This window comes from Fusarium graminearum, chromosome 3 (assembly GCF_000240135.3).
Source record: "Fusarium graminearum PH-1 chromosome 3, whole genome shotgun sequence".
Taxonomy (NCBI): Eukaryota; Fungi; Ascomycota; class Sordariomycetes; order Hypocreales; family Nectriaceae; genus Fusarium; species Fusarium graminearum.
Genome location: NC_026476.1, coordinates 2,651,920 through 2,673,291, shown reverse-complemented (window position 1 = coordinate 2,673,291; position 21,372 = coordinate 2,651,920). Strand labels below are relative to the sequence as shown.

The window sequence follows — 21,372 nt, the reverse complement described above, 5'->3', positions numbered from 1 at the left end:
GCAACGGTTAGGTGAGGTTAGGTACTAAGCTTCCTGCTAAAGCTCGAGAATCAGCTGGACCATCAGAAGCACTTTTACTTTCTCAATATACACTCATTTACCCATAATCACCTCATCAGACGCCTCTCCCTCTCCCTTTCAGTTTCATTCTCTACCTGGTTCACCCCGCCATCTACCTGACTTGATTCAAGCTCAAGCAAGCTGCTACCACGCTTGGCGCGCCTCCACCATCCCGCCATCGAAGGGTCACCTGGACCCTGAAGGTGACGGTGTGACAACTGACGAACTACCAAGGCATTAGCAAGACAAGCACGGGCATCGAGATAGACACCTGGAGCAGATCGCCCTTTTGTCCCTCTTTTACTTTTTGTTGTCCCTGTTTAATTCTTTCATCCTGTTCTGTTCTGTTCTGTTCTTTTTCTTTCTTCAACTAGGCGCCTACCCTTATCGCTCTCTTGTCACCCTGGTCCTTTTACTTCCTGTCGGCACCCGAGGTACTTTGAGCTTCATTTCTACCATCATGGCAGGACAAGAGCCAGATGGCTCCGAGCCACCCTCGCCGCGAACTTCTCGTCGACACCCGCCTCTGCCCCGAAACCGTTCTGCCGGTGAACTTGACGAACGAACTCCCTTACTCACAACTTCAAGATCGCACATCCGGATCAGCACAGCAAGCTCGAGTCGTCAGCAAAGGGGTACATTGTCGCGGGAACACAGTTACTTGGGTTTGTGGCACCGTGAAACATGTACTACATTGGATCTTTCTAATAATTCATCCTCTTTTGCAGGCGCTTATCATGGCTCCCGAAATCACAGTCGACATCCTTCTTGGAGTTCGAGACTGGTTAATGCCCTCTCAGATCGACACGAATCCTCCATGACCGAATCCAAAGGCACCATTTTCCCCGATGAGCGCATGTGGTACGATCAATTTACCAGTACTGACTGGGTCCACGATGCCATTGCCGATTCCCACAGGGTCAAGGAACTGCGCAGCCGTAAGGACTTTTGGGGCAGGCTGCGCGTTGTTTTTGACGGTGCCCAAGGGTGGATCTTGAGCGCGCTGTGTGGCTTTATCGTCGCGTTGATGGCATATACGGTTGATGTTGCCGAATCAACTGTCTTTGACTTCAAAGATGGCCACTGCACCAGAGGTTGGTATCTCAACAGAAAGGTAAGTAAATCGAGCCCAATAACTCCAGCGTGGCACTAGCTTCGGTTATGAAGCAAATAGACTGAAACTGGTAACAGAGATGTTGCCCCGATATCACTTGTGATGACTGGGAGACGTGGTCATATAAGCTGAACAATCCATTTGGAGAGGTCTGGAGCAGCTTTGTGATTTACATGGCCTTTGTTCTTATTCTCGCTGCAATGGCTTGTTGGATGGCGCTTTGGACCAAAACTGTTGTTCCATCAGCGTACCAACTCACGACCCTTGACGAAAACCTGGCGGTCGATAACATCCACCATACATACGACGATTCAAATGAAAGTGAATCATCGACACCTCAGCCGCAAGCCGAGCCCAAGCCAGAGAACCCGCCCATGGTTTACTATTCAGCGGCTGGCAGCGGAGTCGCTGAGGTTCGTGTCATATTGAGTGGTTTCGTTCTGCACGGTTTCCTAGGTGCCAGGACCTTGATCGTCAAGATGGTAGCCCTGATTTTGAGTGTCGCCTCCGGCATGAGTCTCGGAAAAGAGGGTCCTTACGTTCACATGGCCGCCTGCGTGGGCAATATCTTGTGTCGAATATTCTCAAAGTATGATCGAAATGATGGCAAGCGACGAGAGGTCATCTCAGCAGCGGCCGCAGCAGGAGTCGCTGTTGCTTTTGGTGCGCCCTTGGGCGGAGTACTGTTCGGCTTGGAAGAGGTTTCGTACTTCTTCCCGGCTAAGACATTGTTCCGCACTTTCTTTTGCTGCATTGTTGCCGCTCTGTCTCTCAAATTCCTCAACCCGTATGGCACACACAAGATTGTCATGTTCGAAGTGAGGTACCTGGTCGACTGGGAATACTTCGAGCTTGTGAGCTTCATATTCGTGGGCGTCATTGGTGGCGCGCTGGGTGCTCTCTTCATCAAGGCCTCCAAGTATTGGGCCCAGTCTTTCAGAAAGATCAAGTTAATCAAGAAGCACCCCCTACTGGAAGTACTTCTTGTTGCGCTGGTGACTGGATTGATGAGTTATTGGAACTCTTTGACAAAGCTTCCGGTTGCTGAGCTGCTTCTCAACTTGGCTTCTCCTTGCGAGGGCTCCAACATTGACTGGGAAGAGCGAGCTTTATGCCCTGGCTCTATCGATGAAATCCCTCCTATCCTTTCCCACTTGTTTGTGGCCCTTTTGATAAAGGGTTTCCTAACAGTCATCACATTCGGCATTGTAAGTTGTCACTATGGAGGACTAAAGCATAAACTAATGCGCAAAACAGAAAGTACCTGCTGGAATCTATGTACCATCCATGGTTGTCGGTGGTCTGATGGGCCGGATAGTTGGTCACATCGTGCAATGGGCTGTCCTACGTGTACCGCACTGGGGTATCTGGGGAGATTGCGCTTTCAGTCGAGACGGTTCCTGCATCCAGCCTGGCGTGTACGGTCTTATTGCAGCCGGTGCCACCATGTGTGGTGTGACAAGACTGTCTGTGACACTTGCCGTCATCCTCTTTGAGCTTACCGGCAGTCTCGATTACGTCTTGCCATTCTCTTTGGCTATTCTCGTGGCCAAATGGACATCGGATGCCATCGAACCAAACAGCATCTATGTAAGTTTTAAGTTGCTTGCTTCGTAACTGGACAGTAACTAACTTGAACAGGACCTTCTTACCAGCATGAATTCGTACCCGTTCTTGGACAATAAGCATAAGCCTATCTTTACGGAGGATCTGGCCGACATTGTACCAAGGATTCGAAAAGAACGAATCATTGATATAACGAACTCGCCAGTAGTACCTGCTACTAGCTTGCGAATCAAGCTTGAGCTCTTGCATAGAGCTGGTGAACTCGACGGAGGATTGCCCATCGTGCGACATGGTATCCTGGTCGGGCTTATTCCTGCACCTGATCTTGGCTTCGCCCTCGATCAGCTGGAAGATGAAGCGACGGATCTCTGTCTGATGGATAGAGTTCCCAACATCGACGAAGACGACGAATCCCACGACCCCACGGATTTCACGCCATATATCGATCCTGTGAGTTCTACTGTAAGGTTATTGGGCTCAGCATTCACTAACACAACTCAGGCACCCGTTGCGCTGGATATCAAGTCGCCTATGGACTTGGTTTATGAGTTGTTCTCAAAACTGGGACTCCGTTATATCTGCGTGCTCAAAGATGGCAGATATGCTGGAATGGTTAGTTTCTTGATTGTTTGTATTTGACGACACTAACAGGTTTTAGACACACAAGAAGACTTTTGTTAGATATATGCGAGAGCATGAGAAGCATGATTAAGGTCGTTAAGCAACAAGGTGTTTTGGGCATGGTGAGCATTGATTTAATGGTTCGGGCACTGCATTGGCATTACATTGGTAACAGCGTGTTTTTCTTTGGGTATGGCATCGGGTAACGTTGACGTGACTTGATTGACGCAATTGATGAGTTGGCAGAAGAGCCAGGTCCTTCACACCCATAGATTGGTAACTTGACAGCACAAAGCATCGTTGAATCGGAAAGGCTCATGAAGTCTTATCAAGTTTGAAATTGAGCAAATAAATCGGTTAGGGTGTGAGAATTGGCCTGGCCTTTGTTCTTGTGATTGAGCCGGGATATTTGTTGATAGAATATCAAAGTCGGCTGGACTGCCCTAGGCCTAACTACTAACCTACTGTCTCCGTTGACCTACCCAAAAGGGAAAACTTCTGGATGCCGATCTAAACAGTCTCAAAAAGGGACCAGGATAACAACGGCATCTCGCATGAAAATGACAGTCGGACGGCTCCGAAACCGGCACCGGGCCGGTTCATACAATAGATGCGGGAAAGACGGCTCTGAATACCAGCTTCGGGGGGTGTACTGACACCTAGGGATCAGGCATATCAGCAGTAGTTGAAATAGATATCGAATACAATGCTGCAGAAGCCCCCACCCGGTAGAAAGATCACCGAACTTGGTGAGCAGCCATGTGTCCAGGTGAGGGTCGGTGAGAGGTGCATATTCGGAACCTATGACTGGATTGGAGCAAGGCGATGCAATTCATTGTAGCTAGAAGGCGCCTCAACAACGTCTCTGGGAGCCGGTTATACCAAGTACCCCGAGATATGGAGTTGCTTAGTCTACCCCGCGCAGTGACAAGTTAACCAGAAGGATGCATTTAGAGAGCGGGGCTCGAATTCAGGAAGGTCAACCCGTCAAAGGGTTATCAAACAGGTAGACCTAGCCAATTCGGAGGCGATGTTTTTGAACGATATCGAGGTGTACACGGTGGCTGAAACGGTCACGGGGTGTTCTTCGGGGATCGGAATCAACTGCAATTCTGATACAATACACTGTAGAATCAGATATGGAACCTTAGTACCTACAGACGGCAGAGTTACAGTGCTTTTACTGCCTGTAATAAGTTAGACTAGTAGGCGAGTCGAGTTAGTAGGTACAGCAGCTTCTTTTCCTATTGAGGCAAGCTTTCAACACCATGTATAACTTCACCCCTCCCTCTTTCCTGTTTCCCTGCAACCTCCATCCACCTGCACCTCGATTGCGCTCCACCTGTTGGTCAATTCCTGAGCCGACTGCGGGGAAGATAAACTTTTAGTCTGTCTGTGTAAGCTGGGGACATCATGACTGCTTTCAATTTGAGAACTCGGTGCCGAGTGAGGCGCTGGCCGTGGAGATACGATGCAGCCAGCGACTGCCGTATAAAAGGGCGGACTAGATCCTCCTCTTTTGCCATCCTCTCCTCGTCTGCATCTCTGTGTTGAGTTCCTCTCTATACATCATCGCATCGAGTAAGTTGTCCCTCTAGAATACCCCTTGTTACCATCATGGTTGCACGAGACCCAACATCCCCTTATCATGACCACACGCTTCTTTTGTGCTAACAATCCTTGCTTCTCAGCAAGCATACGACAAGACCGAACCATACCTCGCGGCCAAATCTTCTTATACCTCTAAAAATCCTCAACTCATCTTCGTCATGTCGGCCCTCCGCGCTGGCATGGCCGCCAGGCCTGCAGTCCAAGCTGCTTCCCGAGCTACCGCTTTCCGCACTTTCGCCACTTCTCGAAACATGCGAATGGCTGCTGTTTCAGAAAAGACTTTCTTCGCCGGCGAGCCCGAAGCTCCCTCGGTCAAGACAGCTATCCCCGGCCCCAAGACCAAGAGCCACATGGATGAGCTCACAAAGGTTTTCGACACCCGTAGTGCCAACATGATGGCCGACTACACCAAGAGCAAGGGTAACTACATCGTTGACCCTGATGGCAACGTTCTCCTCGACGTGTAAGTCAGAAGCTCACTCATCTTCTATGTCTTTGCAAGACCAATGCTGACAATAAAGACAGCTTCGCTCAGATTGCCTCCATTGCTGTCGGCTACAACAACCCTGCCCTCCTCAAGGCTGCTTCCAGCCCGGAGATGGTCAACGCCATTGTTAACCGACCTGCTCTTGGAGCCTTCCCCTCTCACGACTGGGCCGATCTTCTCAAGTCAAGTCTTCTCAGTGTTGCCCCTAAGGGCTTGGATAACGTCTTCACTGCCATGGCTGGTTCCGACGCCAACGAGACTGCCTACAAAGCCGCTTTCATGTGGCGCCGACAGCAGGAGCGAGGTGGTCCTGATGTCGACTTTAGCGCCAAGGAGCTCGATAGTGCCATGAACAACCAGTCTCCCGGTAGTCCCGACCTCTCTATCCTTTCCTTCAAGACTGGTTTCCACGGCCGTCTCTTTGGATCGCTTTCCACAACCCGATCCAAGGCAATTCACAAGATCGATATCCCTGCTTTCGACTGGCCTCAGGCTACCTTCCCCAAGCTCAAGTACCCTCTCGAGGAGAATGTTGAGGAGAACAAGAAGATCGAGCAGGCTAGTATCGATGAGGTTGAGCACCTTATTAAGAGCTGGCACCACCCTCCCTGCGCCGTCGTTGTCGAGCCCGTCCAGAGCGAGGGCGGTGACAACCACGCCTCGCCTGACTTTTTCCGCAAGCTGCGCACTCTGACCAAGAAGCACAACATTCTCCTTATCGTGGACGAGGTCCAGACTGGTATTGGCGCTACAGGCAAGTTCTGGGCTCATGAGCACTGGAACCTCGAGAGCCCCCCTGATATTGTGACCTTCTCTAAGAAGGCCCAGGCCGCCGGTTTCTACTATGCTGACCCTGCCATTCGTCCCAACAAGCCTTACCGTCAGTTCAACACATGGATGGGTGACCCTGCTCGCGCTATCCTCTTCAAGGCCATCGTTGATGAGATCAACAAGAACGATCTCGTCAACCACACCGCAAAGGTTGGTGACCAGCTTTTCAAGGACCTTGAGGGTCTTAGCAAGAAGTACCCAGGCCAGATTGAGAACCTTCGTGGTAAGGGCCAGGGAACCTTTATTGCTTTTGACAGCCCCAAGCGTGATAAGTTCCTGGCTGAGGCCAAGACTTTGGGTGTGAACATTGGTGGTAGCGGCGCTGACGCCGTCCGTCTACGACCTATGCTCATCTTCCAGCAGAAGCATGCTGACATTCTTCTCGACGCAGTTGAGAAGATTGTCAAGCAGTAAAAGAGAAAGCCAATGGAGGAGAGGAGGATATAAAAATGACCATCCAAGATGGCGGAGTTAGGGATTGATTCAAGGCATCAAATCAAACGTGTATTTAGCGAAGATTGATATGATTCATTTATTTATAATTTTCACCTAAGACTTGGAATCTGTGAGAAGCTGATTGCGTGTTATGGAATGAACCTCAGAAGGACTCGATGCAAACATGCAAAATCGTTGTCTTCTACCTAGCTAGGGTATTGTTACTGTTAAACTCATATGTCTTCAAAGATCAAATGAGCGTCACAAATAAAAGAGTTGTTAGGTTATTCGTGCTATTCCTTGACTCTGTACTCATAAAGGAGACACGGTCGCATGCACAACCAAGGTTGAACTTATACTCTAAAAGCTTCCAACTCGCAATTGTCCAGAAAGAATTAGCATATGGACTTCTTGTCGTACATTTAAATATCTTACAGCTCTAACGCTCTAGTCTATCAGGGACTGTACACGGATTCGATGATGAAGATGGACCTGTAGTCATCTCTGCTGGCCTTCCAGCCACCGCATGTCGTAGAAACTCATACAAACGTCCGTTTACTTTCATGCTCTTTGGTCGTTCAACACCTTCCTTTTTTCTCTGGACTAGAGAAACATCCGTCTACAGCAAAGCAATTGTATCTCCCCTCTCTCATCTTCTCAGAAGTCTCAGTCTTGATAATATCAAGCTTTGCGTTGACTGCGGCGTAGACCCTTGCTCTGCTCAGGGGTGCCATTCTTCTGTCCCTCCGCTTGTTCTGGTGTATCATCCTCAGCAGCGCTGGTTTCGTCCTTTGTCTCAATCGGCTCGACAGAGCGTGATCGATCTTTCTCGGTTTCTTCCTGCTCCGAAGTGTCAGGGACTACTTCGCTGTTTGATCTAGAGTGGTTGGGTGCTTGCCCAGGAAGCTGTTGAGGCATCATTTAGTAACTCAAATACAAAAAATAATAATAAGAGGGGTTCTTACTCGGCTCAGTGCCATAAGGGCTTGTTGGTCACCTCTCTGACGAGCCATCTCTTCCATGGCCATTCGCACTCGGACGGTGGGAAGTCTCATTCTGCCCTGCTGTTGTGCAGCCGGTGCACACATAAGCCCCTGATCCATGCCACTGGTAACAACTGGCCCAACAGCCGCGGCCGTGCCAGAATGCAGCTGAGGAGCCGGAGCAATAGGCCGGAAAGACGACTGTGCATTCTGTACGACTTGTTGACCAGGCATGGGGGCAAGGAGTCGAGGGTTGAAAGGTCGCTGGCCCATTGCGTTTCTACCTGAATAGGCTGGGCGGCCCTTCTTCTTAGGTGGAGGCCCAGACTGATACTGGTACTGTTGTTGGTTCATAGGCATGGCTGACTGATGCTGTACGCTCATATGAGAACTTTGTACTGTGGCCGATTGAGCTTGCACCTCTGGCTCCTGAGAACCGGGCGTCTGAACACCGTTACCAGCTTCATTGCTTGGTCCATCGCCGGGAGCTTTTCGCTTGATCCCCTGCGCAGACACTTCTTTTCCCATTGTCGCGAGAGTCATCTGACACTGGGCTAGGGTTCGGCCTACAATAAAACGGTGAGTTGAGATTACAGAGCTGTACATGTTGGTGTTTTGACTTACCATTTGGCAGGGCCAGGTGAAACCAGTTGGGTGCAACACTAGAGCCCCCAATGAATCTGTACAGTTGGTGATTGTCGATTTGGCTGTGCTTGATTATCTCGGTGAGAAGCTGTCGCTAGTAGATATTAGCATGCGGCCATGATGAGATACTATCCTGCCACATACCTTCTCATGCTCGTTGAAAGGCTCCATAATTTGCTATCTTCGCCGCCAAGAAGCATTAGGTACCTGGTTTGAGTGTCGATGTAATCGTGGAGGTCGATATCGACTAGTAGCTGATCCTTGGAAAATTAGGAAAGTTGAGAGCCAGGGGCCATTGAATGAAAATAATGTTCTGTTTTGAGTGAATGTCGATAAAGTTGAGAATATTCTTACTAGTCGGGCAGATGTTGATGAGCTCAAGAGAAGTTCGGTAACAGAGTAGCTACTCCTCCGAGAACTCAGTGATATCTTTATTTCGCTAGAAATACTGCGATGATCTAGGCTGTGACTTGTTGACAGTCCCAACCGACTGGCTTGGAGAGGCCAGGTACGACAAAAGGAAGCGACTGGCTCAGGGCTCTGCAGTACATGTGGTAGCAGGTGGATGAAGAAGCGAGTGGTTACCGCTTGCGGCCACAAAGGGAACACAGGGGCCGAAATAACAAAGTTTTGTTTCTGATGTGTTTATGCTGAAAAATTGATGCCTGGGTGGGAAGAGTCAGTCGCTGTGAAAATGTATCAAGAAATAAAGTTGAGGTTATATACCTTTGCAGCGCAATATTAACCAAATCTATCCAGAGATGGAGTAAGGACTTGGTCTTTATTGTTTTGGTAAGCAAAGAGAGGAATGTTTTGTTGACAAGAGTCTTGCTCGAAATCTTTGTTTTGCAGAATAAAATTTGTTGTGATGTGAATGTCAAGGAAGGCAAAAAGGTCAATATAGTTCATTCGGGGTGACGTGACGGTCGGTGCCAGTGCAAGGCAGCTGCCCAGAAGTGACAGTAAATATATCAGTGCCGCCGCTACTTCCACTGCCACTGCTTGCCAGTGTCAGATTTCAAGCTGCCTACTATGAATCTTATATCTGAATTGCAAGGGTGCACAAAAGATAGGTACTAGAAAGAGTGACCTGGTCGAGACGAGACGAAGTGAAGTGAGCTGCATTCGAAAGCCACCAAATCGCTTGATCGGGATATCTAGCATATGAGATAGATAGCTTATACAATATGTGGCACGGGAGTGGCCGAGAGAAATGATTGATTGTACAAAGATCCAAGGCGATCCAGCAGGTTCAGTGTTCAGGTTCGTCAGGGGAGGAGGGATTGCAGCATAGGTGCATGTGTGTTGTGTTGTGTCGCGTAGCACAGCTTAAGCCGATTCCTTGATTTGGAAATCCTCCTTTTCCCTTTCCCTCTTGCTAACCGTCGTCCTATCCATGTTTGTGCTGATCTTGATATGGGAGGTGGGAGGTGGTGGTGGATTGGATGCCTCTGGACGGGGGAACGGTCAGGTTAAGCTGACTGTGATTCATCCAATACTTAGAGGCCTCTAAATGTCTCAGTTGGAGTGCCCCAATTTGTTGCTGCACTTGATTTCTTTGATAACCGTGACCCCGACCTTGATGATGCGGGTGCATCAAGATGGGTCTGGAAATGATGCAACGAACCAATAGCCAATCTCTTCAAACCCCCGACAAGAGCGCCTGACTCGGCTCGAGTCGAGTCGATATGGATCCCCCATACCCTCTCCTAGAGGTGAGTAGGGAGAAAGGATATGGTCGGTCCCGTGCTCACAATCCTCAGCCCATTGGAACACACCAACATGAATTTGTTGCTATTCCATTGGCTTCTCGTCTATGCAAATGCTTGTTTGGTGTGGTAATGCTGTACCGTATCTGTCCGCCATGGCCAGCCAACCAAAGAGAAGCTCAGCCTGATCCGTATGCACAAGCGTTTGTTGGAGTCTCTCTCTCTCTCTTTTTTTTGCTGTTTCCCCCTGGCAGACTATAATGGACCAGATCCGTTCTGTACAACCTGAGGATTTGATCAAAGGTAAAAAGGCGCGGCCCATTGGCCAATTGGCGACGGGATCATCGTTTCTTTCATTTGTCGACATTCCCTCTTGTATTGTTTTCTCTTTCCCATGAGAGGATGATTGGTCATGGCATCGGAAAGGATGTCATTCTGCGGTTGACTGATCGTATTTGGCGAACGTAGCACTGGCCAAGGGTTCGTCATGACCTGGGGTTTTAGAGACTTGGGATGTAATGGTAGACAGCGGGTGCTTGGACCAAGCATCCAGGAGCATCATCAACAGATCAATTACACGCAAAAGATAAAATATATTTAAAAGCGTACCTTTTCTTTATTTTATAATTAAGAAAGCTTAGCCACGGCCTTGATCTGGTAAACAGCCATCCGATGCATAATGAGCTGGCAGCATCTGACTGGGTCTATAGTGTTCGGTTTGAGAAATAGAACCATGCAGTATGGACATCAATTGCATCATACAGCATACAGCACAGGTAACGTGCCCAGTGGGTAGCAGAAAAATTGGCCTCTTCAGTCTTAGGGTATTAAATACCTAAGTAGTCTAAAAACCCTAGTCTAAGAAGCATAAGCTGGCCTAATAATTTTGTCTCTTGGGTATGTCCCTAACGGTCAATTTTTCTGATACCCTGAGGCATGTTTTTACCAACTCTTATGCCACTTCGACTACATGCACACTTTAGGTCATTTATTTTTGTACACCAAGACTTGAGACGAATCATAACTCAATTGACCACATAAGAATGCTTTCATTCAATCTAGGATAACCCCTAATAATAATGTCAAAGTAACCTCAACTCCCCAGGCATTAATGCCCACTGCGTAACTTCTTATGCCTGACTCTGCGCGCGACTACCGGGACCTTCTGGCTTGGAGTCCTTATGAATGTCGAGGGCGGCCGCAGTCAAAGTGAGCAGCATGACGATAAATCTAATGTTTGGTCAGTCAGTGGAAGTGTTTGGAGAGAGAAAACCCAAGTCAGTCACTTACAGATTGATATGGGCCATGATAACAGCTGCCATGCCACTTCGCCATTTCGCCACAAAGGGAAGAATGAAAGTCAAGGGCGTAGCAGACCAAGAGAAATAGAAGATGACTAAGAAGATTGCAGTGAACACAGCTGCGATCTTGAAGACGTAGCGGGCGAGTCGATGGTTGTGGACATCCCTCGTGCCTAGCCTCAACACTGCGATCAAGGGCGCGACACAGCCGAGCGTGTACATGACGGCGAGGAAGACGAAGGGCATCCGGGTTGTCGCAATGAAAGTCAGGGGATTCCGTACGATGACATCATCTTCCTAGTATATAGGGGCTCGGGTTGACGGGTGGTCGCGCATAGTCTTGATAAAATGGCCCAAAACCGTTGGATATTTGCAAGCAGACACAGAAGCTAGGATGAAGGTAATGAAGCTCGTCACACTGAAGAGGGCAAGTAATAAGAGGAGGACAGCGCGACAGAAACCACCCGAGGGCTTGGATCCAGGTACTGGGCGTTGCATGGTGAATGAGGAGAGATGTTGGTTCTGGAATGATGCAAGTGTAGTGTGTAGTGTGTAGTGTGTAGTGTGTAGTTTGTCATTAGACTGAAGCCAGCCAAAAAAGAAAGATGATGATGATGATGATGATGATGATGATGATAGAAGAAGAAGAAAGCTGAGGGAGAGATGGGGGAGACGTGGTTTCACCAGAGAACCCCGAGTGCCTTCCTTCCGAGCTTGATGCTGCCGGGGAAGCTGCCATAGGTAAGGTAGGTGCTTGGGTACGAGATGCGTGATGAGAAGGTACTAACCTACCTACCTACCTGTAGGTACTTGAGTGAGAAGGAAGGAAGGCAGGAAGGAAGGCCTCAGGGTATCAGAAAGATTGACCGCTGGAAGCATAAGAGACGAAATTAGTAGATCAGCTTATGCTACTTAGACTATGCTCTTTAGGCTATTTATTTTTGTAACCTAAGACTTGGATGGCCTGGCAATGCGTATCCCTCTGGTCTCGGTCTCTTGAGCAGTTTGATTCGAATGAATTGTAGATGTGCTGCTATTCGATCTTTTCCAATGCTGTAATCATTATCAAGTATGACTTCGATAGACTGGGTATCTTATAGCTTGTGGCGTTTGGCACCACTTGCAAGCTTTGCAAACTCCTCCTGCGGTACTCCGGTCAAGAATCTCTCCAGGCCTGCAAATACTTCATGTACATTCTGCGTATGCATGATATCCATCTCCGGCTTCCTAAGTAGCTTCTTGATCCCAATCAAGCTGTCGCCGTTGAGATGATCTCCCAGCCTCTCCTCCACCTCATGCAACACCCTCGCCCTAAACTTGGCGTCGTCGCCCTCGTCATATATGGCATTGACAAATCCACAGCGCTCCAGTTCTTGAGATCCGATGCGGCGACTCATGAGCAGTGCTTCGTTCGCTCTCGCAGGTCCGAGACGCAGTGCCAGAGCCCGTGACGCACCGCCCTCGGCGACAAGACCGATAGATGAGAATGGTGTGAGAAGAAAGGTTGAAGGAGCGCAGTAGATAAAGTCGGCAAAGGCGACCAGCGCAGCTGTGAGGCCTATGACGGGGCCATTGAGACCAACGACGAGAACCTTGGGGTGGGTTGCAAAAGCGTGGGTGATGTTTAGATTGTTGGCGACAAAGCTTTGCAGCAGTTGTTTATGCGAGTCCTTGTCTTCTCCGGGTGCTTTTCGAGTAATTCCCACATCAGCTCCCCTGCTACGTGTCAGCATCCCTTGCATTTCCTGGTCACGAATGTCTGGCTATTGGTGAAGGGAATTGTGAAGAGCTTGTCTACTTACGCTGAAAAGAAGCGCCCCTTTCCCAAAATTACTGTAGTGAACACCTCATCATGAGTGGCAATCTCTCGTAGTTTCTGAGCAAGGTCGTAGTACTGCGCGCCAGTGAAAGCGTTGAGCTTTCGCTCGTTATGGATCGTCAAAATGGCTGTGCGGCCGCGATATTCGAGATCGAGAATAGATTCTTCTGCCATATTTGAGTGAGGACGTCGCGAAAGGATATCAATATCAAGAGGTTCCTTGGGCCGAGATAGAAAAAAGTTGATTCGATTTATGTAAGATGAAAGACTAGGGAATAGGAGCGTAAAACAAGGAGTCGGTGCTGTCTTCTTATTCAATACTTCAGGGTAATGACTTACATGGGGATTGATTACCGTTACCCCAGATTGGTGGTGGGGAGAACGACTCCACATCAGCTATGATGCCTCGGCATGGGAATGGAGATATAGCCGACAACCAACCTTGCATCACCTTCAAGATCACCTACCCTCAGGGTAGTTATCATAAAAATTGGACGCTAGGAGCTTAAGAGACGAAAATAGTAGGCCAGCTTATGCTACTTACACTGCATAGTAAGCTTCAGACTACTAACTTATTTTTATGCCCCAAGACTTAGGAGGCCACCTACTAGATCACTCATTTAAACAAGGGCCAGCTTATTAGAAGACATTGAAGACCAAGATGCAGTTAGTCTAGTAGACAAATTCATTATGGATCACAAACAAGCAAAGACTGGCCGATGACGAGCAATGAGATTGAGCAATATCGACTCCTGTGTCGTGCAGTCTGCTTTGAATCTCTTCGCGTAAACAAGACAGGATGTTAAACTTGTAAGTAAGAAAATAATGGCGCCCCCGAGCATACTGTATTTCGACTAAAATAGACTAATAATATATGTAATGATAAACTCCTTCGCGATCCGACATGCAATTGCTTTTCTATCATCATCAGAGTGCGTCGCGTGTAAATGATATACGGCAAGGCCTTTTTGTACCCAGACCGCCATGTCCACGGTCCTCTATCGACGCTTGGGAGCAATATGTCTCTGCTTGGGGAAGTTCAGAGGTAGCGCCAATCGTGCCAGAGATACCGTGGTCTTGGTCTCCTTGTTCGTCACAGGCTTGACACGGCCACCGATTTCATGGAAGTAGGAGTTCATCGTCTTCTGGTCAATCTTCAGATCATCGCGCAAGTTCTGCGTATCAACCTCGAAGTTATCGATGATGCTAGCGAACACACAGCAATGCGTGATCAGGAGATCGATGTGGAACTTTCGCATCTCGCCTCGTTCGGAGAACTTTCGGCGAATGCTCTCGACAACGGCCTCGGGCGCGGGAGCAAGGAATTCCCTAAGCTTGTCGCGTGGCGGTATAGAACGAGTACCACGAGCCTTTCCGGGCTTGGAGTGAAGGTAGAAGAGTAGAACGAAGAAGAAGTATCGAAGCACGCGAAGTCTGTCCGTGGCGTCTTCGTTGCCTGCCACTCGGGTGACACGTGCGGCCACGAATCGTGAAGGCACTTGGATGCTCTCCTTATGCTGAACCTTCTCTTGCCATTCTCGAACTGGTACCAGCTTGAGGATATCAGCTCCGATGATTCTCTTGGGATCGTATACGTCTTGGATCTCGGTCGCTTCCAGGTTGGGGATGGGCACAGGTCTGGCTTCATCAACAACAGCTTGTAGTTCTTCTCTTGACGCCATGGTTGACGTAACCTCGCCGACGGAACTGAGCATGGCGCGAGCAGCAGCATCGATCTTTGTAGGGGCTTCTCCGGTCTTCTTCTGTGGCGCAATGGCGTTCAAGACATTCTCCTGGATCGCCTTCTTCGCCTTCTTGGTACCGAACGTCTGGCCAAGGTCGGTCTTGAGTTGCATCATAGTCTGTGATTTGTTAGCAAGACAAGCCTGCATGAAATGTTGCGCCAAGCATACCTGGCTGGCATCGCGCTCGCCAGCGGCAGCAGCAGCGCTCTGCTTTGCCCGTACTGCTGCCCGCATGGTCATCTTCTTTGCCTCCACCACCTCGAGCTTGCCAGTCTTTGGGTCATATATTCCAAGGAAGTGGTTCAGAGCTGGCTTGACGCCTCTAGCTCCATCCGCCTTGACTGTGTAGTCCATGGTTCGGTGCGCGTTGGAGTGCAACAAAAAGTCTTTCTCGCCAGCTGACTTTGCCTGTTTTGCCTTTGACTTGGCTGCATCTTTAGGCGCATACGAATGGAACGGGATGTTCTTAGGCACATCAAATCCAACAGCCGTAGCTACAGTCGCAATATTAGTATCGCATTGGTCGCAGTCATGTTCAAAAAGAGGCTGGTCGTACCGATTACGGGAGGACAATGCTTGGGTCTGAGAACAGAAGAGACAGTCGTTGAGGGAGATGCATCGATGGCGACCTTCTTCTTTGGCTTGGAGGTTGTATCCCCGCCCCTCTTGCGCTTTTCTGAACCCATGTTGTGTTGCGTCGCTTTGTCGATGAGGATATCCCAATTGCGTAGGATCTAATTTTTTTTTTCGACTATCCCACCATCTATGCGGCAGAAAACGACTAGGCCGAAGTTTGGCCGACAACGTAGGGAAGGCGGTCAAGGCGCTGCATGTGCCCCACTAAAGCTGCATACAGGTGAAGGATGCCAATACAGAGAGTGTCGCTAGCAGATCCGAAAATCAACTTGCGACCAGAGCAAAATGAACCACAGACTTGCGATGATCTCATAACCCGGTTCTTTCCTCTCAATTGAAGTCGCAATACCCTCAAATACTTGCTAGAGGTTCTTTAAAAGTCACACCAATGGTGGACCGCGATATCTATCAAAATTTCAGGATTCTCTATAGAAGTATCAACGGCGCTAAGATCACTGACGTCGTGCCACTTTGGGTTGATGAGACAGGGTTTCACACACAATAGATCGTGTCAATTAATCAACCACGATAAAAATATATCTAGATCAGCTGGGAACTGTTCATCACAACAATAAGTGAGAATCCCCCTTGTAATTGAGCAGAAATGGGATAGCTTTGGCTGTGTAAAATACGACAAAATCACCCACCACGCGACGGGGCAAGCTTCCCCGCTTCTGGGATCTACATCACTAGGGCATAATCACGGAGTACACACAAAAGTTGGCAGAGGAATCTCTGTATTTCTTTATCTTTGAATGTTGTTGTGATGCTTTGTGTTGGTGAGCATTTGATAGTGGTCGATCCAACACCGCCTTGTACCTGACCATCTGATTGTCATAATCCCATCCACCATAATATTCATTGTGTGCCACATCAGCCGCTCAAGTGCGGGGTTCAACCACCCTGACGTAATTCCCAAAGTCAAATCCCAGCTCAATGCGTTGCGGGAGATCCCAGAGGCGCCAGAACGGCAAGTGCCCTGCTTCGGCCAAGGTATCGTTGAGGCGTGCGAGGTCGTAACATCATGATAGATGAGTCAAGTCAGGTTGAGATGCGATGCGTTTATTTGCTGTGAAGATGGTCAGCGACAGTCATGATGTCGGTAGAAACGGTGCAACTTACGATCTGGCCCTCATCTTTCTTCTCTTGCGCTTGAGGCGGCGAACCCGCTTCTTCCTCCATTTGGCTCTCATCTTGATCGACGGTGCTGTTGGAAGTCGTTAGCAACTGTGCAAATCGAACAGCTGCGAGCAGATAGCTTCACGGTGGCAAAGAGCTAAGCTCTATGCATGTCCGGAAGCTACTAGCCCATGGCCAGGGTAGGGTCGCGTAAACTTACTCTTTCGTGGATGAGAAACTTGTTGGGATAAGGAAGAAACTCTGCCGCGGGGAGATTTTTTGGCTCTTTATAAAGGCAGGCACAAGTAGGTGCAAAATCAATCACGTGATTGTGATGCCCTCGATCGCACCTGCCCTTACTTTAACTTGGGTGGGGGACGAGATACGTGTGAGAAAACATATGCACTGTATTTCACACAGTACAGAATCTAATTGAATAGAAGGAAGGGAGGAGGGCATTGATTCAGTACAACAATAGGGACTTGATCAAATCCTTCACGAACAATAGCGAGGCTGCTACTCAATTGACGTTTACTTACCAATCATGACTATCGCATAGAATACTCATCATTCAAAGTGATTTGCTACACATATTTTGTTCTCTTAACTTAAACAACAGAGCACTTACATCAACCAGCAGGCGTCTCAAGCCTGGCTTCATTCGTGAGCCTAAAGATGGACGACGACGCAGTGGGGAAATCCCAGGAAACACCAGCTGCATTCCTTCACTCGGTCGACGCCAGAAGCAACAATCAATCTCATCGTACGTTCTCGGAGATGAAATAAAAATCCCACGATCCGACACGATCTCCACCCCCTGTAGTTCCACCCACTAATGTGTCTCTCAGTGGTATTCCCGGTGTACGAACGAGATATCTTCAAGATCGGGCGAGACATTCGCTCAAAGTGAGTAGAAAGGCACGGAAAGTGAGACAACGTTTGACAATGGCACACAGTTCATTAGCCATCGACAATGATCCAGACATGCTGGTTTCCCGAAACCACTGCGAGATTTATGTGGTCGTATATGAGCCAACTATCAATCACATCTACGTTCGGGATCGCAAGTCTTCCAACGGGACCTTGGTGAATGGAAGGCTCATTGGGTCTGGTCCTGAAATCAGTCCCGGGTACTTGTTGCAGCATGGTGATGTGATTGAGATTCGGCCTTACTAGAAGTTCACAGTCGCTCAGTATCAACCATCTCCTCGCCATGAAATGACAGCGCTACAGCAAGAGGAGTGCAAGTTATTTGCTAGCAAGTATCAAGTGACTGATCATTGCCTCGGTCACGGAGCAGAGGCAGCCGTATGTCTTGCCAACGACGTTCAAACAGGAAAGCAATTGGTCTGTAAATTGGTCAATCTGGATAAGATTCACGGGAAGAATGCTCAAGATGAAATACGACGCAAGTTCCAGGAGGCGGACATTTTACGCCAGCTGCATCATGTGAGTCTACTGTCTCTCGGAGTAACAGAAAGCTCTCAACTTCTGATGGCATATGGAACCACTCTTCAATCAGCCTGCTCCGATTCTTTGCTCAGAAGCCAGAGATATACTGCCTCTGATCCTCGTATATTTAGAGCGCCACTGACCCAGCCTAGCCCAACATCCTGTCTTACGTGGATGCCATATCCTCTCCACATACACTGTAAGTATCTTGATCATCGATTGAGCGATTCTCTGACACTGTCATCAGCTATACATTCACCGAGCTTGCTTCCGGCGGTGACCTCATGTCATTCATTATGAGGCGCGGCATTGTCAAAGAGTCAGAGTCTATAATCATCATTCGCCAGGTGGCTCGGGCTCTCGCATATATCCACGAGAAAGGCATAGTTCACCGCGATCTTAAGCCAGAGAACATACTCTTGGCTTATTCTCCCAAAATCACCTGCCATCGAGTAATGCTCTCCGATTTCGGTACCTCTGCTGTTCCTCGACGAAGCAGGATGATTACAAACGCTGGCACAGCAGGATACCAAGCACCGTATGTTATCTACCAATTCAGCCGTGACACTGGTTAATAAATACAGGGAATTTGTAACGACTGGCGAAGCTCATACGACAGCCGTTGATATATGGTCCTTGGGCGTTGTTGCTTTTACGCTCTTAGTATCTGATCATCACGATGCAGTGCTCAGTCAAATGACCGAAGAGGAGATTCTCCAATACACCACGCACACTTTCAGCCAATTAACAAAACGACCTTCTCTTGATGCGGCTAAATTTATCCGAAGCTGCCTGCGACTGAATCCCTTGCGCAGAATCAGCGCTCACGAAGCGAAGAGGCACGAGTGGCTATATGGTAAAAAGAAGAACGTGGAACTTTTCAAGCGACTGGATAGAAGGGTCATATCTTCCTGGGAACCTCAGAATACACTCAGACCGATGCCTTGGTCGTTGCCTGACCTTGTCCCGCCGCCCAGGCATCGGAAACATGACTGCTACAGCTTGAGAGATGAGTTGACTTAGTAAGTTCGGGAACCTTGAACCTAGAAGCCGAACGTTCTGCTGACTCTTAATCCAAGTAGTTCACTTTCGTCTACGGGAAGCGCAGGGTCTTCTGCTAGTCCGTATTTTACGACGACAGCTCGATAGATTGAAACGACTATCCTACAGCACAAAGGGGACGTAGAAGTAGGAATCATCCAGTCTGATTCAGGGACTAGAACTTGGAGAAATTATGGGAAATATTTGAGCCTGAACCATCGCGCTGGCCATCTACTTATATTCTGCGAGATCATCAGTCGGCGCTGTAAACACTACACAGCATACTGGGAGTGTGTTTGACCACACGGCGGCAGCATTAGAGCATTGAACTTTTGGAACGATGGGAAAATGGAATTCACTGAGAGCTTGGCAAGCTCGGCGGCGCGTCTTTAGATCAGATGGGTAATATTTCGGAGAGACATGGTGGTTTATATTCAAAAGAAATGCAAGCTAACTCCTTTTCTGTGCACGAATCGCTCAGCCTTTCACTCACCCTCAGGCGAAATAGATTTCAAGAAATATTGCCACCTTCTGGGCATGTTCTGCTGATCCGGTTCACCACCCAAGCCTTTCTTTTCTGGCCATGCCGGCATAGGCTGAATGCCCTCAGGCCTCTTCTTTTGCCTTAACTTTTCCTTCATCCTCAACATCCATTTACGTGCCTCGTCTTCTAGTTCGTCATATCCGAAGAATTGGCTTTCAGCAAACTTCCACGACCTTAGCATGTTGCTTTTCAGCATTAAGTGACGCTTGACCAGACATCGTCTCGCGTTCCGTGCGCAAGGCTCGCAGATGTGCTCATCGTCACTCGTACGTCCACACCGTCTACCTAGGACCATGCACTGAAGGCAAGAAAAGCCATCTGTAGAAGCCACCGGGATAGGGCGAACGTGGCGATCGATGATGATAACGTTGGCGGGAAACCCGTCCACGTAGTGTACGGGCTCTTTTTGCTTGCGTTCTTTCTCAATGATGTCAAGACTGTCAACACGATACTCAAGCGCAACCATGCGCTTTTCGTATGCCTCCTTTGTCTCGTGGATAGCGCGACGGAGACCGAGCCCTCTCTCTTCCTTAGCAACTTCTTCGTCGACGAGAGCCTCAATCTCCTCTTTGGAAGGTTCAGTATCCTTGGTTCGAGGGGAGATGACAAGGGCTCTTGCCAGCCTGTCCACGAACTCTGCCTCTGCCTCTTCCTCTGCCGCCCGTCTCTTGTACGCAGCTTCTCGAGCAGCAACATATTGGGCTTCTGTCAGTGCGTCCTGGCGAGCAAGTTTCTCCTTCCGAAGCTTCTCTTGTCGTTGAGAAAAAAGTGATGAGACTGTTGACAATAAATCGAGGGGAGCGGGGGGTGGTGCGTTGGGAACAAGCTCCCGCACGGTGTTAGATAAGGGGAAACGGTGAGAATTTGTGGTAGCCATGGTTATTGTAGTGTTTGGTGATCTCTTGGGGAATTTTGTGGAGGATTAATCGGGGGGAGCATCTTGACGACTTATAAGCACAAGGTGAGATGTACAAGACTGCGCACACGAAGAACAAAGACGACAATAGATTGTGTGTTCAAGCTGTATTCTCTGAACAAACCATGGCGAAAACATTTCACTATCTGGATAAGACAAACATTTGTGGATTTGTCCTACATGGACATGCATTCTTCAACTACTAACATAGGCTTTATAGGCAAACATCATAACACCATTGTTGTTTAACATGAATGAGACTTCACTGCAAGTCATGAAAAGTTGCAAAACCAGGACTTCGCATGGAAGACCTGGGCATTGTCATTGTTTCCTTTTTACCCTTTCTTTGACTCTTGATACTGCAACTCTCCATGGTGTGGTAAAACAACTGCGAGACTTTGTTCCCAACACGACGGAGCTATCTGATGAGCCACTACTGACTGATATACACAACCCCAAACCGCCTCTTAACCTCAACTGAAACCTTAGTATGTCCGGTCCGAAAATATGGACAAAGCCTGCGCCTTATCCAAAAGTACAGAGGTGACCCCTGAAACAAGCAACAAAAAAATCAAATGAAAGAAAGAAATCAACAAAAAGCTAAGCCAGAAACGCCGTATGAAATGCTCTTTTGGCAATGCGTAAATAGAAAACCCTAAACGCCCGCTGCATATAGATCCTATAATCAATGACTGGCTGTTGACATGCTCCTGTGAGTCGCAAGCCAAACCCCGTAG

General features: G+C 48.5%; 9 protein-coding genes across 9 annotated transcripts; 3 read left to right on the top strand and 6 right to left on the bottom strand.

The window, feature by feature from the left end:
• Positions 1 to 520: 520 nt before the first annotated feature.
• On the top strand, positions 521 to 3,607 carry FGSG_05555 (uncharacterized protein; the record flags this gene model as incomplete). The annotated part of the gene is made up of 7 exons (XM_011325803.1): positions 521 to 725; positions 789 to 1,174; positions 1,252 to 2,382; positions 2,432 to 2,764; positions 2,816 to 3,190; positions 3,242 to 3,352; positions 3,399 to 3,607. 7 exons carry the CDS (start codon positions 521 to 523, stop codon positions 3,450 to 3,452), a joined length of 2,595 nt encoding a protein of 864 aa, XP_011324105.1. The 3' UTR covers positions 3,453 to 3,607.
• A 1,308-nt stretch (positions 3,608 to 4,915) lies between these two features.
• FGSG_05554 (4-aminobutyrate aminotransferase) lies at positions 4,916 to 6,843 on the top strand. Its single transcript, XM_011325802.1, has 3 exons — positions 4,916 to 4,942; positions 5,053 to 5,435; positions 5,498 to 6,843. Exons 2-3 carry the CDS (start codon positions 5,131 to 5,133, stop codon positions 6,702 to 6,704), a joined length of 1,512 nt encoding a protein of 503 aa, XP_011324104.1. The 5' UTR covers positions 4,916 to 4,942; positions 5,053 to 5,130; the 3' UTR covers positions 6,705 to 6,843.
• Positions 6,844 to 7,406: 563 nt separating this feature from the next.
• On the bottom strand, positions 7,407 to 9,215 carry FGSG_05553 (uncharacterized protein; the record flags this gene model as incomplete). The annotated part of the gene is made up of 5 exons (XM_011325801.1): positions 9,080 to 9,215; positions 8,498 to 9,018; positions 8,333 to 8,447; positions 7,691 to 8,274; positions 7,407 to 7,631 (listed from the first exon to the last, which is right to left on the bottom strand). The coding sequence occupies exons 2-5, from the start codon at positions 8,522 to 8,524 to the stop codon at positions 7,407 to 7,409; spliced, it is 951 nt and encodes a 316-aa protein (XP_011324103.1). The 5' UTR covers positions 8,525 to 9,018; positions 9,080 to 9,215.
• Positions 9,216 to 11,133: 1,918 nt separating this feature from the next.
• Positions 11,134 to 12,000, bottom strand: FGSG_05552 (uncharacterized protein). Its single transcript, XM_011325800.1, has 2 exons — positions 11,353 to 12,000; positions 11,134 to 11,292 (listed from the first exon to the last, which is right to left on the bottom strand). The coding sequence occupies exons 1-2, from the start codon at positions 11,607 to 11,609 to the stop codon at positions 11,193 to 11,195; spliced, it is 357 nt and encodes a 118-aa protein (XP_011324102.1). The 5' UTR covers positions 11,610 to 12,000; the 3' UTR covers positions 11,134 to 11,192.
• Positions 12,001 to 12,281: 281 nt separating this feature from the next.
• FGSG_05551 (uncharacterized protein) lies at positions 12,282 to 13,356 on the bottom strand (the record flags this gene model as incomplete). The annotated part of the gene is made up of 2 exons (XM_011325799.1): positions 12,282 to 13,079; positions 13,166 to 13,356. 2 exons carry the CDS (start codon positions 13,354 to 13,356, stop codon positions 12,458 to 12,460), a joined length of 813 nt encoding a protein of 270 aa, XP_011324101.1. The 3' UTR covers positions 12,282 to 12,457.
• An 824-nt stretch (positions 13,357 to 14,180) lies between these two features.
• Positions 14,181 to 15,613, bottom strand: FGSG_05550 (uncharacterized protein; the record flags this gene model as incomplete). The annotated part of the gene is made up of 3 exons (XM_011325798.1): positions 14,181 to 15,044; positions 15,096 to 15,421; positions 15,484 to 15,613. The coding sequence occupies 3 exons, from the start codon at positions 15,611 to 15,613 to the stop codon at positions 14,181 to 14,183; spliced, it is 1,320 nt and encodes a 439-aa protein (XP_011324100.1).
• Positions 15,614 to 16,283: 670 nt separating this feature from the next.
• FGSG_12754 (uncharacterized protein) lies at positions 16,284 to 16,875 on the bottom strand (the record flags this gene model as incomplete). Its single annotated transcript, XM_011325797.1, has 3 exons — positions 16,284 to 16,632; positions 16,686 to 16,770; positions 16,868 to 16,875. 3 exons carry the CDS (start codon positions 16,873 to 16,875, stop codon positions 16,600 to 16,602), a joined length of 126 nt encoding a protein of 41 aa, XP_011324099.1. The 3' UTR covers positions 16,284 to 16,599.
• A 1,025-nt stretch (positions 16,876 to 17,900) lies between these two features.
• FGSG_05549 (uncharacterized protein) lies at positions 17,901 to 19,363 on the top strand (the record flags this gene model as incomplete). Its single annotated transcript, XM_011325796.1, has 4 exons — positions 17,901 to 18,131; positions 18,287 to 18,333; positions 18,382 to 18,672; positions 18,719 to 19,363. 4 exons carry the CDS (start codon positions 17,901 to 17,903, stop codon positions 19,155 to 19,157), a joined length of 1,008 nt encoding a protein of 335 aa, XP_011324098.1. The 3' UTR covers positions 19,158 to 19,363.
• A 297-nt stretch (positions 19,364 to 19,660) lies between these two features.
• FGSG_05548 (uncharacterized protein) lies at positions 19,661 to 20,596 on the bottom strand (the record flags this gene model as incomplete). The annotated part of the gene is made up of 1 exon (XM_011325795.1): positions 19,661 to 20,596. The coding sequence occupies one exon, from the start codon at positions 20,594 to 20,596 to the stop codon at positions 19,661 to 19,663; it is 936 nt and encodes a 311-aa protein (XP_011324097.1).
• Between the last annotated feature and the right edge of the window lie 776 nt (positions 20,597 to 21,372).

Bases quoted from the DNA above. Each gene is read 5' to 3' on its own strand.
- FGSG_05554 (XM_011325802.1), top strand. From the start codon at position 5,131: ATGTCGGCCCTCCGCGCTGGCATGGCCGCCAGGCCTGCAGTCCAAGCT. The intron at 5,436-5,497 runs GTAAGTCAGAAG...CAATAAAGACAG, and splicing joins GGCAACGTTCTCCTCGACGT to CTTCGCTCAGATTGCCTCCA.
- FGSG_05552 (XM_011325800.1), bottom strand. From the start codon at position 11,609: ATGCCCTTCGTCTTCCTCGCCGTCATGTACACGCTCGGCTGTGTCGCG. The intron at 11,293-11,352 runs GTAAGTGACTGA...ACCAAACATTAG, and splicing joins ATCATGGCCCATATCAATCT to ATTTATCGTCATGCTGCTCA.